Source organism: Saccopteryx leptura, chromosome X (genome assembly GCF_036850995.1).
Source record: "Saccopteryx leptura isolate mSacLep1 chromosome X, mSacLep1_pri_phased_curated, whole genome shotgun sequence".
NCBI lineage: Eukaryota > Metazoa > Chordata > Mammalia > Chiroptera > Emballonuridae > Saccopteryx > Saccopteryx leptura.
In genome coordinates, this window is record NC_089516.1 from 641,728 (window position 1) to 663,070 (window position 21,343).

The window sequence follows — 21,343 nt, forward strand, 5'->3', positions numbered from 1 at the left end:
CCAGGGCGGGTGATCAAAACAAGCGTGACATTCTGGGGCCGGGCGGGGGGGGGGGGTTGACCCCCTGGGAACAGCCCTTTGTATCCAGTTGGAAGCGTGGAGTTTGTGTCTGAGAGCTGGGCATGAAGTCCCCTCTGTGGTCCTCTTAGGACTCACACCCGCAACCTATTTCCCGTCCCCCCCCTTCCCTGGGGGGTTAAAAACAATAGATTAGCAATGATGTTTCCGCCTCTGTCTGTGAGGTTGTATAGCTCAGAGTAGCCTCCAAAACATCTTGAAGATAATCGAGCCACGGGTTAAAAACAGTAGATTAGCAACGATGTTTCCACCTCTGTCTGTGAGGCTGTATAGCTCAGAGTAGCCTCCAAAACATCTTGAAGATAATCGAGCCATGGGTTTTAGATTAGCAATGATGTTTCCGCCTCTGTCTGTGAGGTTGTATAGCTCAGAGTAGCCTCCAAAACATCTTGAAGATAATCAAGCCACGGGTTAAAAACAGTAGATTAGCAACGATGTTTCCACCTCTGTCTGTGAGGCTGTATAGCTCAGAGTAGCCTCCAAAACATCTTGAAGATAATCGAGCCATGGGTTTTAGATTAGCAATGATGTTTCCACCTCTGTCTGTGAGGCTGTATAGCTCAGAGTAGCCTCCAAAACAGTCTTGAAGATAATCGAGCCTCAGGGTTAAAAACGATATAACGTTGTTGCCATTGTGAGAATGTAGCCATTTGCTCCACCTACAGGAAGTTTGGTTTCCTGTGTTTTGTATATTATCCTGGGAGTCGCCAGAAAGAGGCTGTGGGTTCCCTCTCTCCCCCTGCATGACCCTGGCCCGGATTGTCCCCGAGCCCAGAATCAGGGGACAGAATCCCTGAGCCGCCTTCGGGATCCACTGGGCGGTGGTTCCCTCCCACGGAGCCCACCGCGCCAGACTCACTTTGAGTTAGGTCTGCGGCGAATGCACGCGGGACGGATGGAACCGTCAGCATAGCACCGGATGTCCTGCCCGACACGGACAGCGCCTTCCTCCTCCTCGCCATCCTCGTCGCTTGCGGTTCCTTCACCCCTCAGGGTCCCAGGACGGACCAGGGTCTGCGTCATCGGTCAACGTGTTTGTTGCTGTCTCTTGCAGCAGGGGGTCACGGCGGCGAAGGCGAAGGCGGTGGAAGCCCGAGACACGACGGTGAAGGACAAGGTCCGTGCCCCTGCTTTGCGACGCCTCGCTTTTGCGGTTCCAAAAAGGGCATGAAGTCCCGGGCTGGCCCATGCTTGATGGTCCCTGAACGGGTTGGGGGGGGGCATCCCTGTCCCGTCCCGCGGGTCCCTGGAATGTATCTCCTCGCCCGAGGGCTTCCTGTGCCCGTCACCGGATGGGGACAAGCTGAGGGAGGCTGTCCCACTGGGGAACCGATGGGACTGGATCCTGGGCGGGCAATCAAACCAAGAGTGACATTCTGGGGCCGGGCAGGAGTGGGGGGACCCCCTGGGAACAGCCCTTTGTATCCAGCCAGAAGCGTGGAGTTTGTGTGTGAGAGCTGGGTGTGAAGTCCCCTCTGGGGTCCTCTTGGGACCCTCCCCTCCCCGGGGAAGAGCCACCACCCTCCCCTCCACCCCTGCCCTGCCCTGCGGACACTCCGCGACAGCTCCCGATTCACGCCACCGTCTCTGCCTCCCGCAGCCGACTCCCCCGGTGTGGTGCCGGGCATCGTGGGCGCCGTGGTGGTGGCCGTGGCCGGAGCCATCTCCAGCTTCATCGCCTACCAGAAGAAGAAGCTGTGCTTCAAAGAAAACAGTAGGCTGTGGCCGGCTGGCTCCCTTCCTCTCGTGCCTTGCTAACCAACACGGCGCTTTGTGTCTTAAAAAAAAAAAAAAAAAAAAAAAAGGGAATTTAGTCAGAGAAACAGAATTCAGGGAGCACCAAGCTCACGTAGGTTGGGGGCGGACCGTTGGGGACGTCGTTAGAATGCTGGAGTCAGATTCTCTTCGATGTGGGTGTGTGTGTGTGTGTGTGGGTGTGTTGAGTCGTGTCAACTGGGGCAGGCTTGTGACGACCGCTGAGCTCGCTTTTGCGGTCTGTAAAGTGTCGGGGGGTGACAGTTCATCCGCCGAAGCGTTGCCAGGGTGGGGGATGGATCCCTACGTCTGTGCGTGAGAGGCTGGGGCGCTTGCCCAGTGGAGAGCGGGCGTATGGAAGACACGGGACCTCTCGGGATCCGCTCGTCTGTGTCTAAAGTCCCCGCCATCCCCGGGACCCTTGGGGGAACCCAAGCTGTGTCCCCGTGCTATGTCTTTGCCCAGTGGGGTTCACGTAGAGCCCCGGGGAAGCGAGTTCTTCTTCTGCGAGAAGCCCGTGCAGACAGCTCCCCGGGGAAGGCTCTCGGACAGGACACCCACCCGTGTAACGGGGGAGGTGGTGGGAAGAAATCCACACGGACCTGCTCAGGGATCCAAACACCATCACCAGGCGTTTTCGGACCTCGTGAGCCCAAGTCTCTGTATGATTTGGGATTTGTCCCGAAATCAGGAAGCTCTACCTGGAGCACAGCTGCTGGACCTGCCCTTGTAGGTTTTGACTTCGGGTCTATGGACTCACAATGGATGGGGGGGGGGGGGTCTGGGAGGTGGTTTGCAGTCCTGCTGTGATCTTCCGTATTCGGGCGTGGCCGTTGACTGCATCTGCCTTCCTGGGGGGGGGGGTTCCGGGGACGTCCCCAAGAGATCTGAGTTCGGGTGCAGACACAGGCCAGGTTGGGCCGTAGGGATGGAGTTGCTTCTTCTCCATCATTCCACAGGTTGGGTCCACAAACGCTACTTATAGCCTGAAATTGAACTTCAGACACAGGGTTTGGGTTGGGAGACTCAAAGTGAGCTACTGGTTTTTGTTTTTTGTTTTAGAGAGAGAGAGAGAGAGAGAGAGAGAGAAAGAGAAAGAGAGACAGAGAGAGGAAGGGAGAGAGATGAGAAGCATCAATCATTAGTTTTTCGTTGCAACACCTTAGTTGTTCATAGGTTAACTTCTCATATGTGCCTTGACTAGGGGGCTACAGCAGACCGAGTGACCCCTTGCTCAAGCCAGTAACCTTGGGCTCAAGCCAGCAACCTTGAGCTCAAGCCAGCAACCATGGGGTCATGTCTATGATCTCACACTCAAGCCAGTGACCTTGGGCTCAAGCCGGCACCTTTGGATTCAAGCCAGTGGCTATGGGGTCATGTCCATGATCTCACACTCAAGAAAGCGACCTCGTGCTCAAGCCAGTGACTGTAGAGTTTCGAATCTGGGTCCTCCGCGTCCCAGGTCGACCCTCTATCCACTGTGCCACAGCTTGGTCAAGCCTGAGCTAGTGGTTTCATATCCCTTCTTCTGGCATGGGAAGGGCCAGACTGTGTGGCATTTCTGACACAGGACTGGCTGCTTTCTCTCTGGGCAACCAGTGCTTGGTTGACCAATAGGCAAACATCTCTCAGCGCTGAGACAGAAATCCAAGTCCAGGAAACGTCTGAGAAAAACCAACGATTATAACCGAGGGTGATGGGCAGAAAGGAGACGAAAGAAAACACCTGTTTCTCTTGCTTCTTCTCCTAGAAAGAGCAGAGAGGTGGAACCAGATGGGGTTCAGGGGACGAGAACTGTTGTTTCTCTATGAGTGACACTTCCCGCTCTCAGCGTGGAGACATGCCTGCGAGGGAAGGAGGCATGAGAGGATCTTCCCAAATCATTAGGGGAAACCCAGCCGGGTCCCGGAGTTGCAAAGCACTCCCACGAGCAGACCTGCGGGAGACCGTGGTGCTGAGGGGTTTGTAACCTCAAAGGCACAGGGATCTGGGAAGCACCCAACAGTCCAAATAGACTTTCCATCTTCCAATATTTGGAAGCGGACTCAGAAATGGGTAAAACCACCTGTTTTCTGTGCCATCCGGCCCATCCTTGAGTCTTGGGCTTTGGTTGAAGCATTGTATCATTTTAGGGGGGGGTTGTGGGGAGCAGACTTGTAAACAGACAGCTCCTCAGGCAGAAAACAAGAAGCATCCTTTCTGAAGGATCAGCTCAGGGAAGTTTAGGCATCCATCCATCCATCCATCCATTTATACACCCGTCCATCCATCATCCATCCATCATCCATCCACCCACCCATCCATCCATCCATCCATCCACCCATCCATCCATCATCCATCCACCCGTCCATCCATCATCCATCATCCACCCATCCAACCACCCATCCATCCATCCATCCATCCTTCCATTCATCCATCCATGCATCCATCAATCCATCATCCATCCACCCACCCATCATCCATCCATCCATCCAACCACCCACTTATCCATCCATGCATCCAACCATCCATCCACCATCCATTCTTCCATTCATCCATCCATTCATCCATCCATCCATCATCCATCCACCCACCCATCCATGAACCCATCCATCATCCATCCATCCATCCATCCATCCATCATCCATCCACCCACCCATCCATCCACCCATCCATCATCCATCCATCCACCCATCCATCATCCATCCATCCATCCATCCATCCATCATCCATCCATCCATCCATCCTTCCATTCATCAATCCATGCATCCATCAATCCATCATCCATCCACCCACCCATCATCCATCCATCCATCCAACCACCCACTTATCCATCCATGCATCCAACCATCCATCCACCATCCATTCTTCCATTCATCCATCCATTCATCCATCCATCCATCATCCATCCACCCACCCATCCATGAACCCATCCATCATCCATCCATCCATCCATCATCCATCCACCCACCCATCCATCCACCCATCCATCATCCATCCATCCATCCATCCATCATCCATCCATCCATCCATCCTTCCATTCATCCATCCATCCATCCATCAATCCATCATCCACCCACCCACCCATCCATCCACCCACTTGTTCATCCATCTACCCATTCATCCATCCATGCATCCATCCATCATCCACCCACGCATCCATCCATCCACCCACTTGTTCATCCATCTACCCATTCATCCATCCATGCATCCATCCATCATCCACCCACGCATCCATCCATGCATCCATCCATCCATCCATCCATCATACATCCTCCTATCCATCATCCATCCATCCATCCACCCACCTATCCATCCATTCTTCCATTCATCCATTCAGTTTAGGTGTCAACATCTCTTCCCAAGCAGGGAGCGAAGTGTGTTTCCCTAGAAAACGTCCAACAGTTCTTCTTGTCGCGTTAGGCTAACGTGAGGACGTTTCCCTGGGTGATGTGCCGGGTTGACTTCCTTCATCGTTCCCATGGGGCGCATGACCTCAAGCTCCAGGTCCTGTAGGAAGCAGAGAACCAAAGTCACTCCGCAGCACAAGGAGAGAGCTTGCTGCTTCCAACATCAGTGACGACTCCTTTTGCTGTGCCCAGGATGATCACAAAGGCAATTAGCTGCTCTTCTCATGAAAACCCCATCACGCAGACGATGAGATCTCATCCTGGACTGCCTGGGTAGACGTCAGGGGTCTGAGAACTGCGCTTAGTCTTTATTGTTGGTGACACATTCTTACGGACAGACCCGGAATGAAGACGCCAGATCTGGGCGTTGGGCGTGCGACCTTGCTGCCGGATTCCGGGGACAGTGCAGGACTGTGTGCCGGGCTTTATTTCTGGGATGGTCACATCGTCAGAGGTGCGGGCCCCTGCGTCATCACGCCCTTGAAGATTTCCTAAGAAGGACGTCGCCGTCATGTGCCCCGATTTAAGAAACCGCGGTTTGGGGGAAAACCGTTATTCTACGGGGTGACTGTTGGTAGATGGTACGATTTCTTGGAACCTTGCCATGATGCTGCTTTGTGGGGTGCCTGTTGAATGTGCATCAGGAGTCGTCTTGAGGACCTGGACAGATAAATGCTGGGGTGTTTTCTCCATCTGGGTCAGATACGATCGGTCTACATAGAAGTCGGTGTAAGAGCCTTTCGGTGTTGTGCTTTGAGCTAACGTCTGAAAAAAAATCCACAGCCAGGGACATCCAATGGGCACGTTTTTGGTTCCTAAAGATTTGAATTTCGTAGTGCTGAAAGTTCGGTCTTCTGACCAGGCGGTGGCGCAGTGGATAGAGCGTCGGACTGGGGTGCAGAAAGTTCGGTCTAGTTTTCACAGCGGGCTGTTGAGACTGTTTCAGATGTGGGCTCGGGGTGGCCGTGTGGCTCTGTGTCTTGGTGTGCTGCCTTCAGGTGACGGCTTCATGTAACCACTGATGGGCATGGGCTGAGCCCAGCTTTTGGCTGTTGTCACAAGGGTGGCTGCCGTCCGTGTGGTTGCTGGGGCACACCCTCTAGCTTTGCCCAGTGTCGGCCTGGGAGGACTTTTCTGAGGTGTTGGTTAAATGGGCTACTGATGTGTGCACCCTTCCTCCCTCCTTCCTTTCTTCCTTCCATCTGTCTGTACATCCATTTATCCACCCATCCATCCAGCCTTCCATTCATCCAGCCATCCACCCACCATTCATAATCCAACCATCCATCCATCAATCTATCCATCCATCTATCTATCCTTCCATCCACCCATCCATCTATCCATCTACCATCCACCCTTCCATCCATCCATCCAACCATCCATCATCCATCCACCCACCCACCCATCCATCCATCCACCCATCCATCCATCTATCCATTCATTCATCCACCCATCTATCCATCATCCATCCATCCACCCATCCATCCATCCAACCATCCATCATCCATCCACCCACCCATCCATCCATCCATCATCCATCCACCCACCCATCCATCCAACCATCCATCCATCCTTCCATTCATCCATCCATCCATCCATCCATCCATCCATCCATCCCTCCGTATCCATTCATCCATCCATCACTCATTCATCTACTCATCCATCCTTCCACCCACCCATCCATCCAACCATCCATCCATCCTTCCATCCATCCATTCACCCATCCACCCATTTATCTATCCATTCATCCATCCACCCACTCATTCATCTACCCATCCATCCTTCCATCTACCCATCCATCATCCATCCACCCAACCATCCATCCATTCGTCCAGACATCCTTCCATTCATTCATCCATCTATCCATCCATCTTTCCATCCATCTATCTTTCCATCCATTCATCATCCATCAACCCATCCATCCATGCATCCATTATCCGTCCATCATCCATCCACCCACCCTTTCTTTCTTCCTCCCCTCCTTCCTTCCTTTTATCCATCCTTCTGTCCACCCATCCACCCACCCACCCACCCACCATCCATCCATGTTTTGATTTATACCATCCATTTATTCTCCCTTCCTCCTTCACCTTGCTTTCCACTCCGATTCTAACTTCCTGTTGCACTTGGCCTTTAAGCGTCCCCCACTGTCCTGAGCCGAGTCCCTGTTTCTCTAACAGCTCCCACGCCTCCCTAACTGCTCACGGCTGCCACCGGGGGGCACTGGCTCACACGCCAGACCTGCGGGCTCACACTCGGAGCAAACCCATCAGCGGTTTACTTCTGCCTTCCCTCTCTCCCGATCTCCCCTTCCAGATTAACGGAAGACGCAAGGACAAGCAGGCCACCCCGTGCGGGCTTCCGGATCCTGTGTGACCCGTGTCTCTGTCTCCTAAGACGCACCCGACCCTTCTCCTTACCCCCCTCGCCTCCGTGAACCGTCCCGCTGAAGACGTGACTTCTCTGCCCCCCTCCCTCTCGGACCCACGGAGGCGTCTTCCATTCAGGCACCACCGGCACCTTCCGAAATTGAGGACGGATGTTGATATTTCCTCCCAGACTCAGACCCAACAGGACGAAGCAGGGTGGGGGGCACCCATGTGGGAGTCGAGCGTGTCCACGTCACGGTCACCTTGGGAGGTGGATTCGGGCCGAGGCTGGGGGGCGGCCACCTCCTTCCTTGCCTGTTCCCGACGTAGGGGTGTCACCTACCATTTGGACCCTTCGATTTGATGACCTTTCCATGTTTGTGGTGCACTGATGACGACTCCGTTTCCCATAAAGCTGTTCCAAAGTCGCCTCCTCCTCCTCCTCCTCCTCCTCTTTTTTCTCCTGTTCCTCCTTCTTCTTTCTTCTTTCTTCTTGTTTTTCCTCTTCCTCTCCTTCTCCTCCTCCTCCTTCTCCTCCTGTTCCTCCTCCTTCTTCTTCTTTCTTCTTCTTCTTCTTCCTCTTCCTCTTCTTCTTCCTTTTCTTCTTCCTCTTCTTTTTCCTCTTCCTCTTCCTCTTCTTCTTCCTCTTCCTCTCCTTCTCCTCCTCCTTCTCCTCCTGTTCCTCCTACTTCTTCTTCTTTCTTCTTCTTCTTCTTCTTCTTCTTCTTCTTCTTCTTCTTCTTCTTCTTCTTCCTCTTCCTCTCCTTCTCCTCCTCCTTCTCCTCCTCCTCCTCCTCCTCCTCCTCCTCCTCCTCCTCTTCTTCTTCTTCTTCTTCTTCTTCTTCTTCTTCTTCTTCTTTTCTCTCTCTCTCTCTCTCTCTCCCTCTCTCTCTGTCATTTTTCCAAATAAGTGAACTTTACTATCCCGGAGCAGGGTGACAGAGCAGGGGTGGGGGACCCACGTGTTTAGCAATAGCCTAACATTCTCATGGTTTCAGAATTGGAAGGTGGACTCTTGTTGGCCCCAGAGACTCGGTGCCTCACTGGGTCGCTCGCTGGGTTTTTCTTCGCTCTCCTCATTTTGCTGTCTTCCTCTCAGGCGTCAAAATGACCTTCCTCTCTTCGAGCCCGTGCTGCGGTTCCGCACGCCACGGGGGGGGGGGGGCGGTGACTCGGGGCCACGTTGGTGGTCTTCAGGTTACGATGGGGGCTCGTGGGGGGCGGAAAAGACCCCAAAGGCCCCCACCGCGGCACGGTCACCTCTGCCGGCCACCTTCCTAGCCTTTGATGGCGGTCAGCTGGACAGCCCTCAGTTCTTTGGCAAAATGTGTCTCTTGGTTTCTCAGTTCTGATCAAAGGGAGCCCGTGCCCTGGTCAGCACAGGGCGGGGGGGGGGGGGGAGGTTCATCGCTGTCCATGTCATTCCAGGAAGTCATGTGCAATATACATACTTGCTTCCCGAGCGGAGAGACCCTCTAAATCCACACTCGCTGGTGTCCCTCTAACCCAGGGGTCGGGAACCTCTGGCTCGCGAGCCAGATGTGGCTCTTTGGATGGCTGCCTCTGGCTCGCAGACAGATCTTTCATAAAAAAAATAATAATCACGTTAAAAATAGGAAACATTCTCCTGGATCACAATCCATTCATTTCCTACCGCTCATGTTCATGGTGGCGGGTGGCTGGAGCCAATCACAGCTGTCCTCCGGGACAACACCAGATTTTTATTGGATGTTGCGTCACGTCCACGGGTTGTTGTACGGCTCTCATGGAATGACATTTTAAAATATGTGGCGTTCATGGCTCTCTCAGCCAAAAAGGTTCCCGACCCCTGTTCTAACAGCTGTCTGTGGTCCCTGAGACCTCCCTTCCCCCCACCCCCCCCCCTCAAAAAAAGCAGAAGAATGGCTTGAACTAATTTACAAATGTGTGTTTGTCCTTTTTAGCTTTGAGGGCTGAAGCAAGGGGTCTGGGTCGTGTCTTTCTGGGAACCCTGCTCTTTCCTTTGGGGCCCGGGGATGTTGGGGACAGCAGCTTGGTCTCTCTGGGGCTCACAAGGGTCTCCGGGAGAGAAAATCTCCCAGCGCCAGGCTTGCGTCCGCTGCCTGCCTCTCAGAACGTCCTCAGCTAAATGTCGCCCTGACAGGGCGGAGTCTGGGGGTTTCTCACAGAACAGCGCAGGTGACAGGGGTGCACGGTAACCCCAGCCCGCCCAGTGTCACCTTCGTGCTAAGTCTGGGGATGGAGGGGTTCAGCCTTGCTCCCTGGGAAGTGGAGACCCTCTCGGGAAGCACCCACCTGGCTCACCTGGACACCGGAGCCTTCAGAAGCGTGCCCGTGAATGCTGGCAGCCGGGTCACATGACAGTCTCCTGACTCCCTGGTTGTCCCCCAAAAACGTCTCTTCAGAGCATATCACCCTGGGGGGCGTCTTTCCCGTCTTGGAACAAACTTTTGCCCCCCAAGTGGATTTTCGTCTTGCTATGCTGCGTTCGTTCACACGGGCTTTTCGATTTCCGTTTCTGCTTCTCCTAACCTTCAACGTGTCCGGATTTGACGGAGCCTTTGAATGCCCTGTTAGATCATCTTCGCCCTGTGGCGGCGGTGGCTGCCATCTTTCCGTAGAGAGAAATTGTCTGTCTGTCCTCTGAAGTGACAGCCCAGCGGTGCAGGAGTGGGTAGAAAGTAAAGCTGTGGTCCATTTGCATCATGGAATACTACACAGCCATGAAAAAGGAGGGTTGGCTCAGCGGTAGAGCGTTGGCCTGGCGTGCGGGGGACCCGGGTTCGATTCCCGGCCAGGGCACACAGGAGAAGTGCCCATTTGCTTCTCCACCGCCCCCTCCTTCCTCTCTGTCTCTCTCTTCCCCTCCCGCAGCCAAGGCTCCATTGGAGTAAAGATGGCCCAGGCGCTGGGGATGGCTCCTTGGCCTCTGCCCCAGGCGCTAGAGTGGCTCTGGTTGCAACAGAGCGACACCCCGGAGGGGCAGAGCATCGCCTCCTGGTGGGCAGAGCGTCGCCCCTGGTGGGCGTGCCGGGTGGATCCCGGTCGGGCACATGCGGGAGTCTGTCTGACTGTCTCTCCCCGTTTCCAGCTTCAGAAAAATACCAAAAAAAAAAAAAAAAAAAAAAAGAGGGAATCTCGCCTTCTGTGACAGCGTGGGCGGACCTGGAGATGATTATCCCCGGTGACAGCAGCCAGGCAGAGAAAGACAAATCTCGTATGCTCTCACTTCTGTGTGGAGCCTAATGAACACAGTAAACTGAGAAACCAAATAGGACAGATTCGTGGATACAGGAAGCCGGCTGACCGCTCTCAGAGGGGACGGAGTTTGGGGGAACAAAGGAGATGGGATTAAGCAAAAAAACCCAAACAGACAGACCCTCATGGGCACAGAGGACAGTGTGGGGTCTGCAGGGGCGACAGGGGGTAGAGGAGGAAGGACACATTAAAAGGTCGCATAACGGTGACAGACGGAGACGCGACTTTGGGTCGCGAACGCACGAAACGGTGTGCAGATGATGTATTTGTAGGACGGTGCACCTGAAGCTGATATCATTGTATTAACCAAATGTTACCCCAATAAAGTCGATCAAAGAAATTTTTTTTTCTTTTTTCCCTGAAAAGAACAGTTTCGGATTCCCGGCCACGGCCGGCCGTTGGCTCCGCACTGTGCCTGGCGTGGCTGATGCCCACGTCCTGCCCCACCGGGCGAGGACGTGACAGGATGCTGTTGATTCGTGGTCGCTCTTCTAAGCGTCCCCTCTGTTCTTGCGTTGGCCTGAGACGTCTCGTCCACTGCAGGGTGGGCGGGGGGGGGCGGTCTCGTGGCGTGACTGGGGGTGGGGAGTCGCTGTCACAGCATTCGCCCTCTCCAGACCAGGGTGACAAGTTGCGTGGCGCGTCTGCGGGCGGAGGCATCGTGACCGCAGACGACAGACGCCCTTTCAGGGAGGTGAAGGTTTTACGTCCCGGGAATGGGTTGTCAGGGGGGGACCCGATGCTTCCGTCCAGGTCCAGGTCCCCTTTTCGGAAGTGACTCCGTTGTGTCTTCCTATGCGGACGCGGCCCCGAGTGTGAGTGTCCCACGCACGCGCTGGGGGTTTTATCGGCTCATGCCGCACACCTTGGGGGACATTGGGGGACCCGTGTGCGTGTTGATGCGTGTCTGCGGAATGTTGGAAATAAACGGAAGAACGTAGGCTGAGGGAGGAAAGTCAGGAGCAAGTGAACAGGCGAGCAGAAGGTGCCCCCCTGAGCTCTGATTCCCGGGATGGGCTGGGTGGGTATCTGGGCATGGGCACAGATCACCCTGAGAATATTTCCTCTCTGTCTTGCTTACAGCGGACCAAGCAGACATCAACATGGAGAACCACCGGAACACGAACGCCGAACCCCCGGGTAAGAACGGGCGCTGAGCGGGCGGCCGCTGGTGGCTCCGTCCTGCCCCGCCCGGATCCTGGGAGTGCGGTTAGGTTGGGTCTTTTAAAACATCTCCTTTGGGAGACGATGTTTAAACCGTCCTGGGCTCGAGGCTTCTGGTGAGACTCCGATTTAGGTGGAAAATTCTCTTTAAAATACCGATGACGCCCGCTCGTTTTCCAAGCGGTGCCAGGGGCCAGCATCCAACGCCCAACGGTCAAAGCACATCTTCTGAGACGCAGTGTCCTGTCCTGCTCCGGTGGACACACTGACCTAATCCTCTCCCCTTTCCCGGGGTGGGGGGGGCAAAGTCGGGGTCAAGAGGAAATTGTTTACATGATGGAAACTTCTCCCGGGGGTCGGGGGTGGGGGCAAAGACACGTGGTTTCTGTTTTGGACCCCCTTTGAACATGGCACAGGAAAAACGAAGTATGATCATGTCTATATGACACCTGTTCCATGGAAATTGTCACAACGTTTTAAAGTATTTTGAAACCGTAGCACGAGAGACTTTTTGTGAGTTTTATCTACTGCGCGGCTATTCTAAACGGGGCAAAATGTGTAAGAAGGGGATAATTGTCTTTAAGCGCCAAAAACGCAAAACAGAGGTCTCAATCAGAACAGATTAGCCACAAATTATTGCAAAATATTAAACATGGGTGACCCCTATTGGACGGGTTTTTTGTTTGTTTGTTTGTTTTTTGGTATTTTTCTGAAGCTAGAAATGGGGAGAGACAGTCAGACAGACTCCCTCATGTGGCGCCAGGGGCTATGCTCTGCCCACCAGGGGGGCGTTGCTCTGTTGTGACCAGAGCCATTCTAGCACCTGAGCCAGAGGCCACAGAGCCATCCCCAGCGCCCGGGCCATCTTTGCTCCAATGGAGCCTCGGCTGCGGGAGGGGAAGAGAGAGACAGAGAGGAAGGAGAGGGGGAGGGGTGGAGAAGCAAATGGGCGCTTCTCCTGTGTGTCCTGGCCGGGAATCGAACCCGGGACTTCTGCACGCCAGGCCGACGCTCTACCACTGAGCCAACCGGCCAGGGCTATTGGACGGTTATTTATTCTGAAATTGGGTTGATTATAAAGGATTCTTTCTTTTTTTTTTTTTTCCTGTCTCTGGTGACGCTGGTAGAAATATACCTTCTCTCACGTTTTTCCTGCTTGTCTTGAAGTTGCTTTTTTTTTTTTTTTTTTCCGGCGATGATTGTATCACACGACACAGTTTATTGATTGTTTTTTGTTTTGTTTTTTCCCCCTAAAGCCGATGAGATCTCTAGTTCTGGGTCTCTCTGTCGGCGAGGAGTTTCGAGCCAATTTATCTTGTAGGAGATAGAGTCAGCACCTCTGAGGGTTCCCAGATGGAGATACTCACGTGCCTGTGGGGGGAGGGGGCCGTGTCTGGGGACGCTTGCTGATGGCAGTTGTCTTGTCTTGTCCTGTTTTGTCCCCGGCAGTTCAACAGACTCTTATCGAGAAGTAGGGGCGGACGGCACAAGCAGCCCAACGTGCCCGGCAGGGTTTTTGCAACACTTGCTGACGGCGCCTGACGGAACTGTGGCTGTGGGTGGGCGGGGCCCGCCAAGCCCGGACCTGCCCGTCCCGACCCGGCTGGACCGGTGGGAGCCTCCCCACCCACGCACGCCAGCCCCACCCAGACCGGCCCGTCGGGGAACCGGACCCACCACCGGGACCAGCCCTGTCATGCCCTGCCTCTGTCCGAGTCGGATTCTGCCTTTCGACTCCGACACGCGGTTGGCCGACCGCCCTGAGTGGATGATGTCGACTGACAGTGGGTTTTACACCCGCAGGAAAATTGATGGCCCCTGACTGTCTTCAAGCCCCTCCGAGGAGGAGGCGGGGGGGGGGTGGTTCCCCTGCGATGCAAAACCATGTCCCTCGCAAAGTCTCCGTTGCTCATAAGGGTTAGGAACCTTGAGCCGCTGACCAGACTCCATGCCAATTGGACATGTCTGAAGCTTTCCCGAGCCCCGGGGTGGGGAGGGGGTGTCACGGAGGGAGGGGGGAGCCTTCAGGCTGTGTCCTCCAACGGGGCTTTTTCATTTCTGAGGCTATTTTTACACCAGACAAATAATAAAAAAAAAAATTAGAAATCACACACTTTTTTTTTTTTTAACTGAAGTTATGTTGCTATGGGGTGGCTTGTGCAGGAAGGTCCCTGGAGAGGTGTTGGGTGGGTCCCAGGGTCGCTTTGCTGGGGCCGTAAGACACACGGTCAGCCTGAGTGTTGGCTCGTAGTCCTGGATTCCCCCCCCCCCTTTGCTCTGTTCCTTTTGCTTGTCTTGTCACATCTGGGACACTTCCTTGCATTCAGATACTCCCCTGCATTCAGATACTCCTCCTGCATTCAGATCCTCCCCTGCGTTCAGATCCTCCCCTGCGTTGAGATGATACTCTTGCGTTCAGATACTCCCCTGCATTCAGATACTTCTCCTGCATTTAGATACTCTCCTGTTAAGATACTCCCTCATGCATTCAGATACTCCTCTGCCTCAGATACTCCCTTTGCAGTCAAATGCTCCTGTGCATTCAGATATTCCTCTGTGTTCAAATATTCCTCTGCATTCAGATACTCCCCCTACATTCAGATACTCTCTTGCAGTCAGATACTCCCCTGCAGTCAGATACTCCCCTGCGTTGAGATGATACTTTTGCATTCAGATCCTCCCCTGCCTTCAGATACTCCCCTACGTTGAGATGATACTCCTGCGTTCAGATACTCCCTTGCATTCACATACTTCTCCTGCATTTAGATCCACCCTTGTGTTAAGATAGTCCCTCATGCATTCAGATACTCCCTCATGCATTCAGATACTTTTCTGCATTCAGATACTCCCCCTGCATTCAGATATACCTCTGCACTCAGATACTCCCTTTGCAGTAGAATACTCCTGTGCATTCAGATATTCCTCTGTGTTCAAATATTCCTCTGTATTCAGATACTCCCCCTACATTCAGATACTCTCCTGCAGTCAGATACTCCCCTGCTTTGAGATGATACTTTTGCATTCAGATCCTCCCCTGCCTTCAGATACTCCCCTACGTTGAGATGATACTCCTGCGTTCAGATACTCCCCTGCATTCACATACTTCTCCTGCATTTAGATCCACCCTTGTGTTAAGATAGTCCCTCATGCATTCAGATACTCCCTCATGCATTCAGATACTCCCTCATGCATTCAGATACTTTTCTGCATTCAGATATACCTCTGCACTCAGATACTCCCTTTGCAGTAGAATACTCCTGTGCATTCAGATATTCCTCTGTGTTCAAATATTCCTCTGTATTCAGATACTCCCCCTACATTCAGATACTCTCCTGCAGTCAGATACTCCCCTGCATTGAGATGATACTCCTGCATTCAGAATCTCCCCTGCGTTCAGATACTCCCCTGCATTGAGATGATACTCCTGTGTTCAGATACTCCCTTGCATTCAGATACTTCTCCTGCATTTAGATCCTCCCCTGTGTTAAGATAGTCCCTCATGCATTCAGATACTCCCTCATGCATTCAGATACTTTTCTGCATTCAGATACTCCCCCTGCATTCAGATACTCCTCTGCACTCAGATACTCCCTTTGCAGTCAAATACTCCTGTGCATTTAGATATTCCTCTGTGTTCAAATATGCCTCTGCATTCATATACTCCCCCTACATTCAGATACTCTCCTGCAGTCAGATACTCCCCTGCAGTCAGATACTCCCCTGCGTTGAGATGATCCTCCTGCATTCAGATCCTCCCCTGTGTTCAGATACTCCCCTGCGTTGAGATGATCCTCCTGCATTCAGATCCTCCCCTGCATTCAGATACTCCCCTGCATTGAGATGATACTCCTGTTTTCAGATACTCCCCTGCATTCAGATACTTCTCCTGCATTTAGATCCTCCCCTGTGTTGATAGTCCCTCATGCATTCAGATACTCCCTCATGCATTCAGATACTCCCCCTGCATTCAGATACTCCTCTGCACTCAGATACTCCCTTTGCAGTCGAATACTCCTGTGCATTCAGATATTCCTCTGTGTTCAAATATTCCTCTGCATTCAGATACTCCCCCTACATTCAGATACTCTCCTGCAGTCAGATACTCCCCTGCGTTGAGATGATCCTCCTGCATTCAGATCCTCCCCTGCGTTCAGATACTCCCCTGCATTGAGATGATACTCCTGTTTTCAGATACTCCCCTGCATTCAGATACTTCTGCATTTAGATCCTCCCCTGTGTTGATAGTCCCTCATGCATTCAGATACTCCCTCATGCATTCAGATACTTTTCTGCATTGAGATACTCCCCCTGCATTCAGATACTCCTCTGCACTCAGATACTTCCTTTGCAGTCGAATACTCCTGTGCATTCAGATATTCCTCTGTTCAAATATTCCTCTGCATTCAGATACTTCCCCTACATTCAGATACTCTCCTGCAGTCAGATACTCCCCTGCGTTCAGATACTCCCCTGCGTTGAGATGATACTCCTGCGTTCAGATACTCCCCTGCATTCAGATACTTCTCCTGCATTTAGATCCTCCCTGTGTTAAGATAGTCCCTCATGCATTCAGATACTTTTCTGCATTCAGATACTCCCCCTGCATTCAGATACTCCTCTGCACTCAGATACTCCCTTTGCAGTCAAATACTCCTGTGCATTCAGATATTCCTCTGTGTTCAAATATGCCTCTGCATTCATATACTCCCCCTACATTCAGATACTCTCCTGCAGTCAGATACTCCCCCTGTATTCAGATATTCCCCTGCAGTCAGATATGCCCCTAATTCAGATATTCCCCCCTGCAGTTAGATACTCCCCTTAGTCAGATACTCCCCTGCATTCACATACTCCCCTTCTTCCTTGCATGCGGGTGAATGTCACCAGTCGGTTCACTGTTTGTGTCATCCTGACAAAACGTTTTAACTGCTTTGCCATGAGAGCCGGGTGTAACATAAGGGCAGGCCAGAACCCTTTTCTCTGCTTTTGCACAGTTTGGATCGAACTGGAAGGGACATGTGTCCCCCTCGCAGTGAACGGTGAGCCTTCCACCGTTGGAAGCATCGCCCCGTTTAGGGCAACAGAAAACAAAGCTTGCAAACCGCTTTGCTCGGAGCTGTGAATTCATCGCATGGAGAGGAGGGGCCCCGACAGGCGAGAGAGGGTGTGCGCCCCACCCCTGGAGAATTAGGATGTCTTCACATGACACCCATTTGGACAGTCACGCTAACGTACACCTGTCAGAAGTGCTGTCAATTTCACGGGACGGCTTAATCTTGTCATGGAGAGTAGTACTGAGTCGGGGCCTGTCACTGCAGCCCTGTTTTATGCAAACCCCCCTCCCTGTTCAGAGGTGTGGTGTTGTTACAGCTGTGTGGACTCCCCCCTACCCATTCCCGGATTCAGGGAAAAGGCTTGAACAGAGCAGCCACCGTAGAATCCAGGGGGTGTCCTGAGACACCCCCTTCTTTTGCTGAGGACATCACAGCTTCTCATCATTGCTTTCCTGGTATCTGCCTCTCTCCTTTGTCTAAAGAGCTTTTAAAATGTCATTCTCAAGACGGACATCTGGTTTGTTTTTTTTTTTAAAGACTTTTAGTTACTTTCTGTCTCTGACAGCATGATAACATTTGAGTATATGACACAGAGTAAAAGAACAATATAATAAAGACTCTGGTTTTCTTTCTTAGCCATTCATGGCTCAGTCTGTACCAACCGGGTGCCCCTGTGGTCCAACTGTGGACAGGAGGGGGCATGACGTCCTGGCTTCTACGGGACATAAGAGATACATCCCACCTACCTTCCCTTGTTCATCGAGTGACGGGATCACCCTCACATCAAGGGGTGAATAGAGCCACAAACCTGGGTCCCCTCGCTCACTATTGGAAAACACCTGGGTCATAAAGACATAGCGTAGAATACCCATCCCCCACCAACCGCTGACGATTGCCTTTGAGGTCAGACTTGCTTTCTACATGGTTATTAAAAATGCATATTATTTTTGTGACTCTGAGTAACACTGACGTCTTATATGCTTTATCCACAGTATACTATCAACCTACTTGTCTCATTAAGAAAAAAAGAATACGGCAGTGTAAGAACGGGTGTTTTTTTTTAAAAAAAAATGTATAAAATTACATCGCACAAATAAATCAAGACAGTTAAAACTACATCAGCTGGGCTTTGTTTTTTGGGTTTTTTTTTTAATTTTTTAATTTTTTTTGTATTTTTCTGAAGCTGGAAATGGGGAGAGACAGGCAGACAGACTCCCGCATGCGCCCGACCGGGATCCACCCGGCACGCCCACCAGGGGCGACGCTCTGCCCACCAGGGGGCGATACTCTGCCCCTCCGGGGCGTCGCTCTGCCATGACCAGAGCCACTCTAGCGCCTGGGGCAGAGGCCAAGGAGCCATCCCCAACGCCCAGGCCATCTTTGCTCCAATGGAGCCTTGGCTGCGGGAGGGGAAGAGAGAGACAGAGAGGAAGGAGTGTGGGGGGGAGGTGGAGAAGCAAATGGGCGCTTCTCCTGTGTGCCCTGGCCGGGAATCGAACCCGGGTCCTCCACACGCCAGGCCGACGCTCTACCGCTGAGCCAACCGGCGAGGGCGTTTTTTTTAATAAAAGGTGCATGTCCACATTTTTCTACACTTGTTTGAATGTCACATTGTGTGAAAAGACTTTATTTAAAAGTGGATCTTTGGGAAGTTGCATTTGAATTAGGTGGTTCGTTGCCTCCACCAAATATTTGGGCAAAAAAAAAAAATTCAAAAAAAAGCTTTGTTGCATCATTTTGAAGTCCTACATAGAAAAATCACGGAATAGTGGGTTTGGAAATTAGGATGAAGCTTTTATTTCAGCACTAACGGGAGAGAGTAACATAGTCAAGGATTTGTTGCAAGCCCAGGTCATGATATACTGAAGCAACCATCTTGAGCTGTGGTCAAGTTTTTTTGCTACTGAGAAAATGCTACAATGACATATGTTATCAGGGAAGTTTGGGGCTCAATGTGTGTGTGCCAGAAATGCCCCAAATTGTCATTGTTGTGGGAAAAAGGGCGGGTGAATAGTTAATTTTCACGAACACCACACAATCGTCCTCCGTAGGGGTTTTGCAAGATCTAGGACCCCCAGTGGTACAGAGCCCTGTTTCTTCATAGTCCTGCTCATTTTCTGATCATCGCCAATCTGTTTGTTGACTAACGGAATCGGATTAATTTATCTCACACTGAGTTTCTCCGATCGTGAACGAGATTGAGAACCAGTGTGTGGAAGACCCATCTGTGTTGCTTCCCTGGGGGAACCCTCTGGATATGCCCTTTGCCCATCTGTGTTTGTGCTGTGGGTCCTGTTGTTATTGATCTGCAGGAACTCTTTACATATGAAAGATAGTGCGATATGACCGTAAAGTCGGAAGCAAATATGCTTTTGCACTTTATCCTGAGCCTTTTGCTTTCTGAAGTGGTGTTTTGCCCGCATTCTGTGTTTAGTATTTTTTTTCCAGTTTTCTCTTAAGATTTTTATTTATTCATTTTAAAGAGGTGGGGGGGAGAGAAGGAGAGAATGGGAGAGGAGCAGGAAGCATCAACTCTCATATGTGCCTTGACTGGGCAAGCCTGGGTTTTGAACTGGTGACCTCAGTGTTCCAGATCGATGCTTTATCCACTGCGCCACCACAGGTCAGGCTGTTGAGTATTCTTATGTAGTGAAATTAGTTAACAGCTTGTGGTCTTTCTGTCATGCTTAGAAACAAACAAACAAAAAAGCAATGACCATTCTGATATTGATTCTTATTATTTTACATAAAAATCTGTTTCTTTATTGAGGAATAGGCATTGGAAATGTACATTCTAATTTACAATGTGCCCTTCTTCGAATATATTTTTTCCTTTTTTTTTTTTTTCTGTATTTTTCTGAAGCTGGAAACGGGGAGAGACAGTCAGACAGACTCCCGCATGCGTCCGACCGGGATCCACCCGGCACGCCCACCAGGGGCTACGCTCTGCCCACCAGGGGGCGATGCTCTGCCCCTCCGGGGCGTCGCTCTGCCGCGACCAGAGCCACTCTAGCACCTGAGGCAGAGGCCACAGAGCCATCCCCAGTGCCCGGGCCATCTTTGCTCCAATGGAGCCTTGGCTGCAGGAGGGGAAGAGAGAGACAGAGAGGAAGGAGAGGGGGAGGGGTGGAGAAGCAGATGGGCACCTCTCCTGTGTGCCCTGGCCGGGAATCGAACCCGGGACTTCTGCACACCAGACCGACGCTCTACCACTGAGCCAACCTGCCAGGGCTCGAATATAATTCTATGTGAAACAGTTAAGCCCTATTTAACTGGACATTTTATTCTATTTTTTTTTGTAATTTTGCTTTTTCAGTTACTGTTGACATTCAGTATGATTTCGTATTTGGTTCGAGGCGTATAGCTGGGACGAGTGGATACAAAACGTGCTATACAGATAGGCAGTGGAATAGTATATAGCCACAAAAAAGGATGGAATCTTACCATTTGCAACCGCATGGGTGGAGCCGACGGGTTTTATGCTCGGGGAAACATTTCCGGGAAAGGCAGACGCCGTGTGATTTCACTTGATGTGTAATCTAAGGAACAAAATAAACTGGCAATTTTTTTTTTTAAATTCATACTTTGTTCTAACACCATGGTTTCTACATTAAAACATCAGCTGATGTTTATGTAGGGAACGAGGGAGAGATTTTTATGCAGACCAATCCCACTTTGCGTGGGATAACCCCTTTATTCCCAAATCACCTGTTGACAAATCCAATCACCCCCCCCCAATATAACATACGAGGTAAACTCTCTCTCTCTTTTTTTTTTTTAAATCTGGGGGTTTCAAAAACGATTTCTATACCCGGATTCTCCTTCTTTGTTATCTATCTTCTTGGGCACTTATCCCAACGTGGCACCAGACGGTTCCAAAGCCTTCGGCGAAGTTCGGCTTTGTTATTTCTTCCACAACTGGTGTTTGTAAGCTGGATCGGAAAGCTGGATGGATGAGTGAGCCAGTATTCGTGGGTGACTCAGGCGCTGTCATGGAAACTTAGGTGCCAAAAACTAAATAAAAATTGGGGCTCAGTCACCAGCCTGAGTTGGGTTTTTTTTTTTTTTTTTTTTTTCACTATAGGGAGATGGCAGATAGAAGCCTGTGAACAGTCCGGTGCTTGTATGAAATGCTTCTGACTTAAATAATCGATGGTCATCCCCCTCTGGCTTTTGAAGAGAATGGCTTTGAAAGTCAACGAGGGCCCTGGCCGGTTGGCTCAGTGGTAGAGCGTCAGCCTGGCGTGCATAAGTCCCGGGTTCGATTCCCGGCCAG

The 21,343-nt window shown here is 51.7% G+C and overlaps 1 protein-coding gene across 1 annotated transcript in view; it reads left to right on the top strand.

The window, feature by feature from the left end:
* Positions 1-15,162, top strand: part of CD99 (CD99 molecule (Xg blood group)) — a 44,035-nt gene extending 28,873 nt beyond the window's left edge. Inside the window, exons 7-10 of the mRNA XM_066357701.1 lie at positions 1,133-1,195; positions 1,679-1,792; positions 11,933-11,989; positions 13,463-15,162. Of these exons, the coding sequence (XP_066213798.1) occupies positions 1,133-1,195; positions 1,679-1,792; positions 11,933-11,989; positions 13,463-13,488 (260 nt within the window). The 3' untranslated portion in view covers positions 13,489-15,162. The remainder of the gene's footprint in view (positions 1-1,132; positions 1,196-1,678; positions 1,793-11,932; positions 11,990-13,462) is intronic.
* The last annotated feature ends 6,181 nt before the right edge of the window (positions 15,163-21,343 follow it).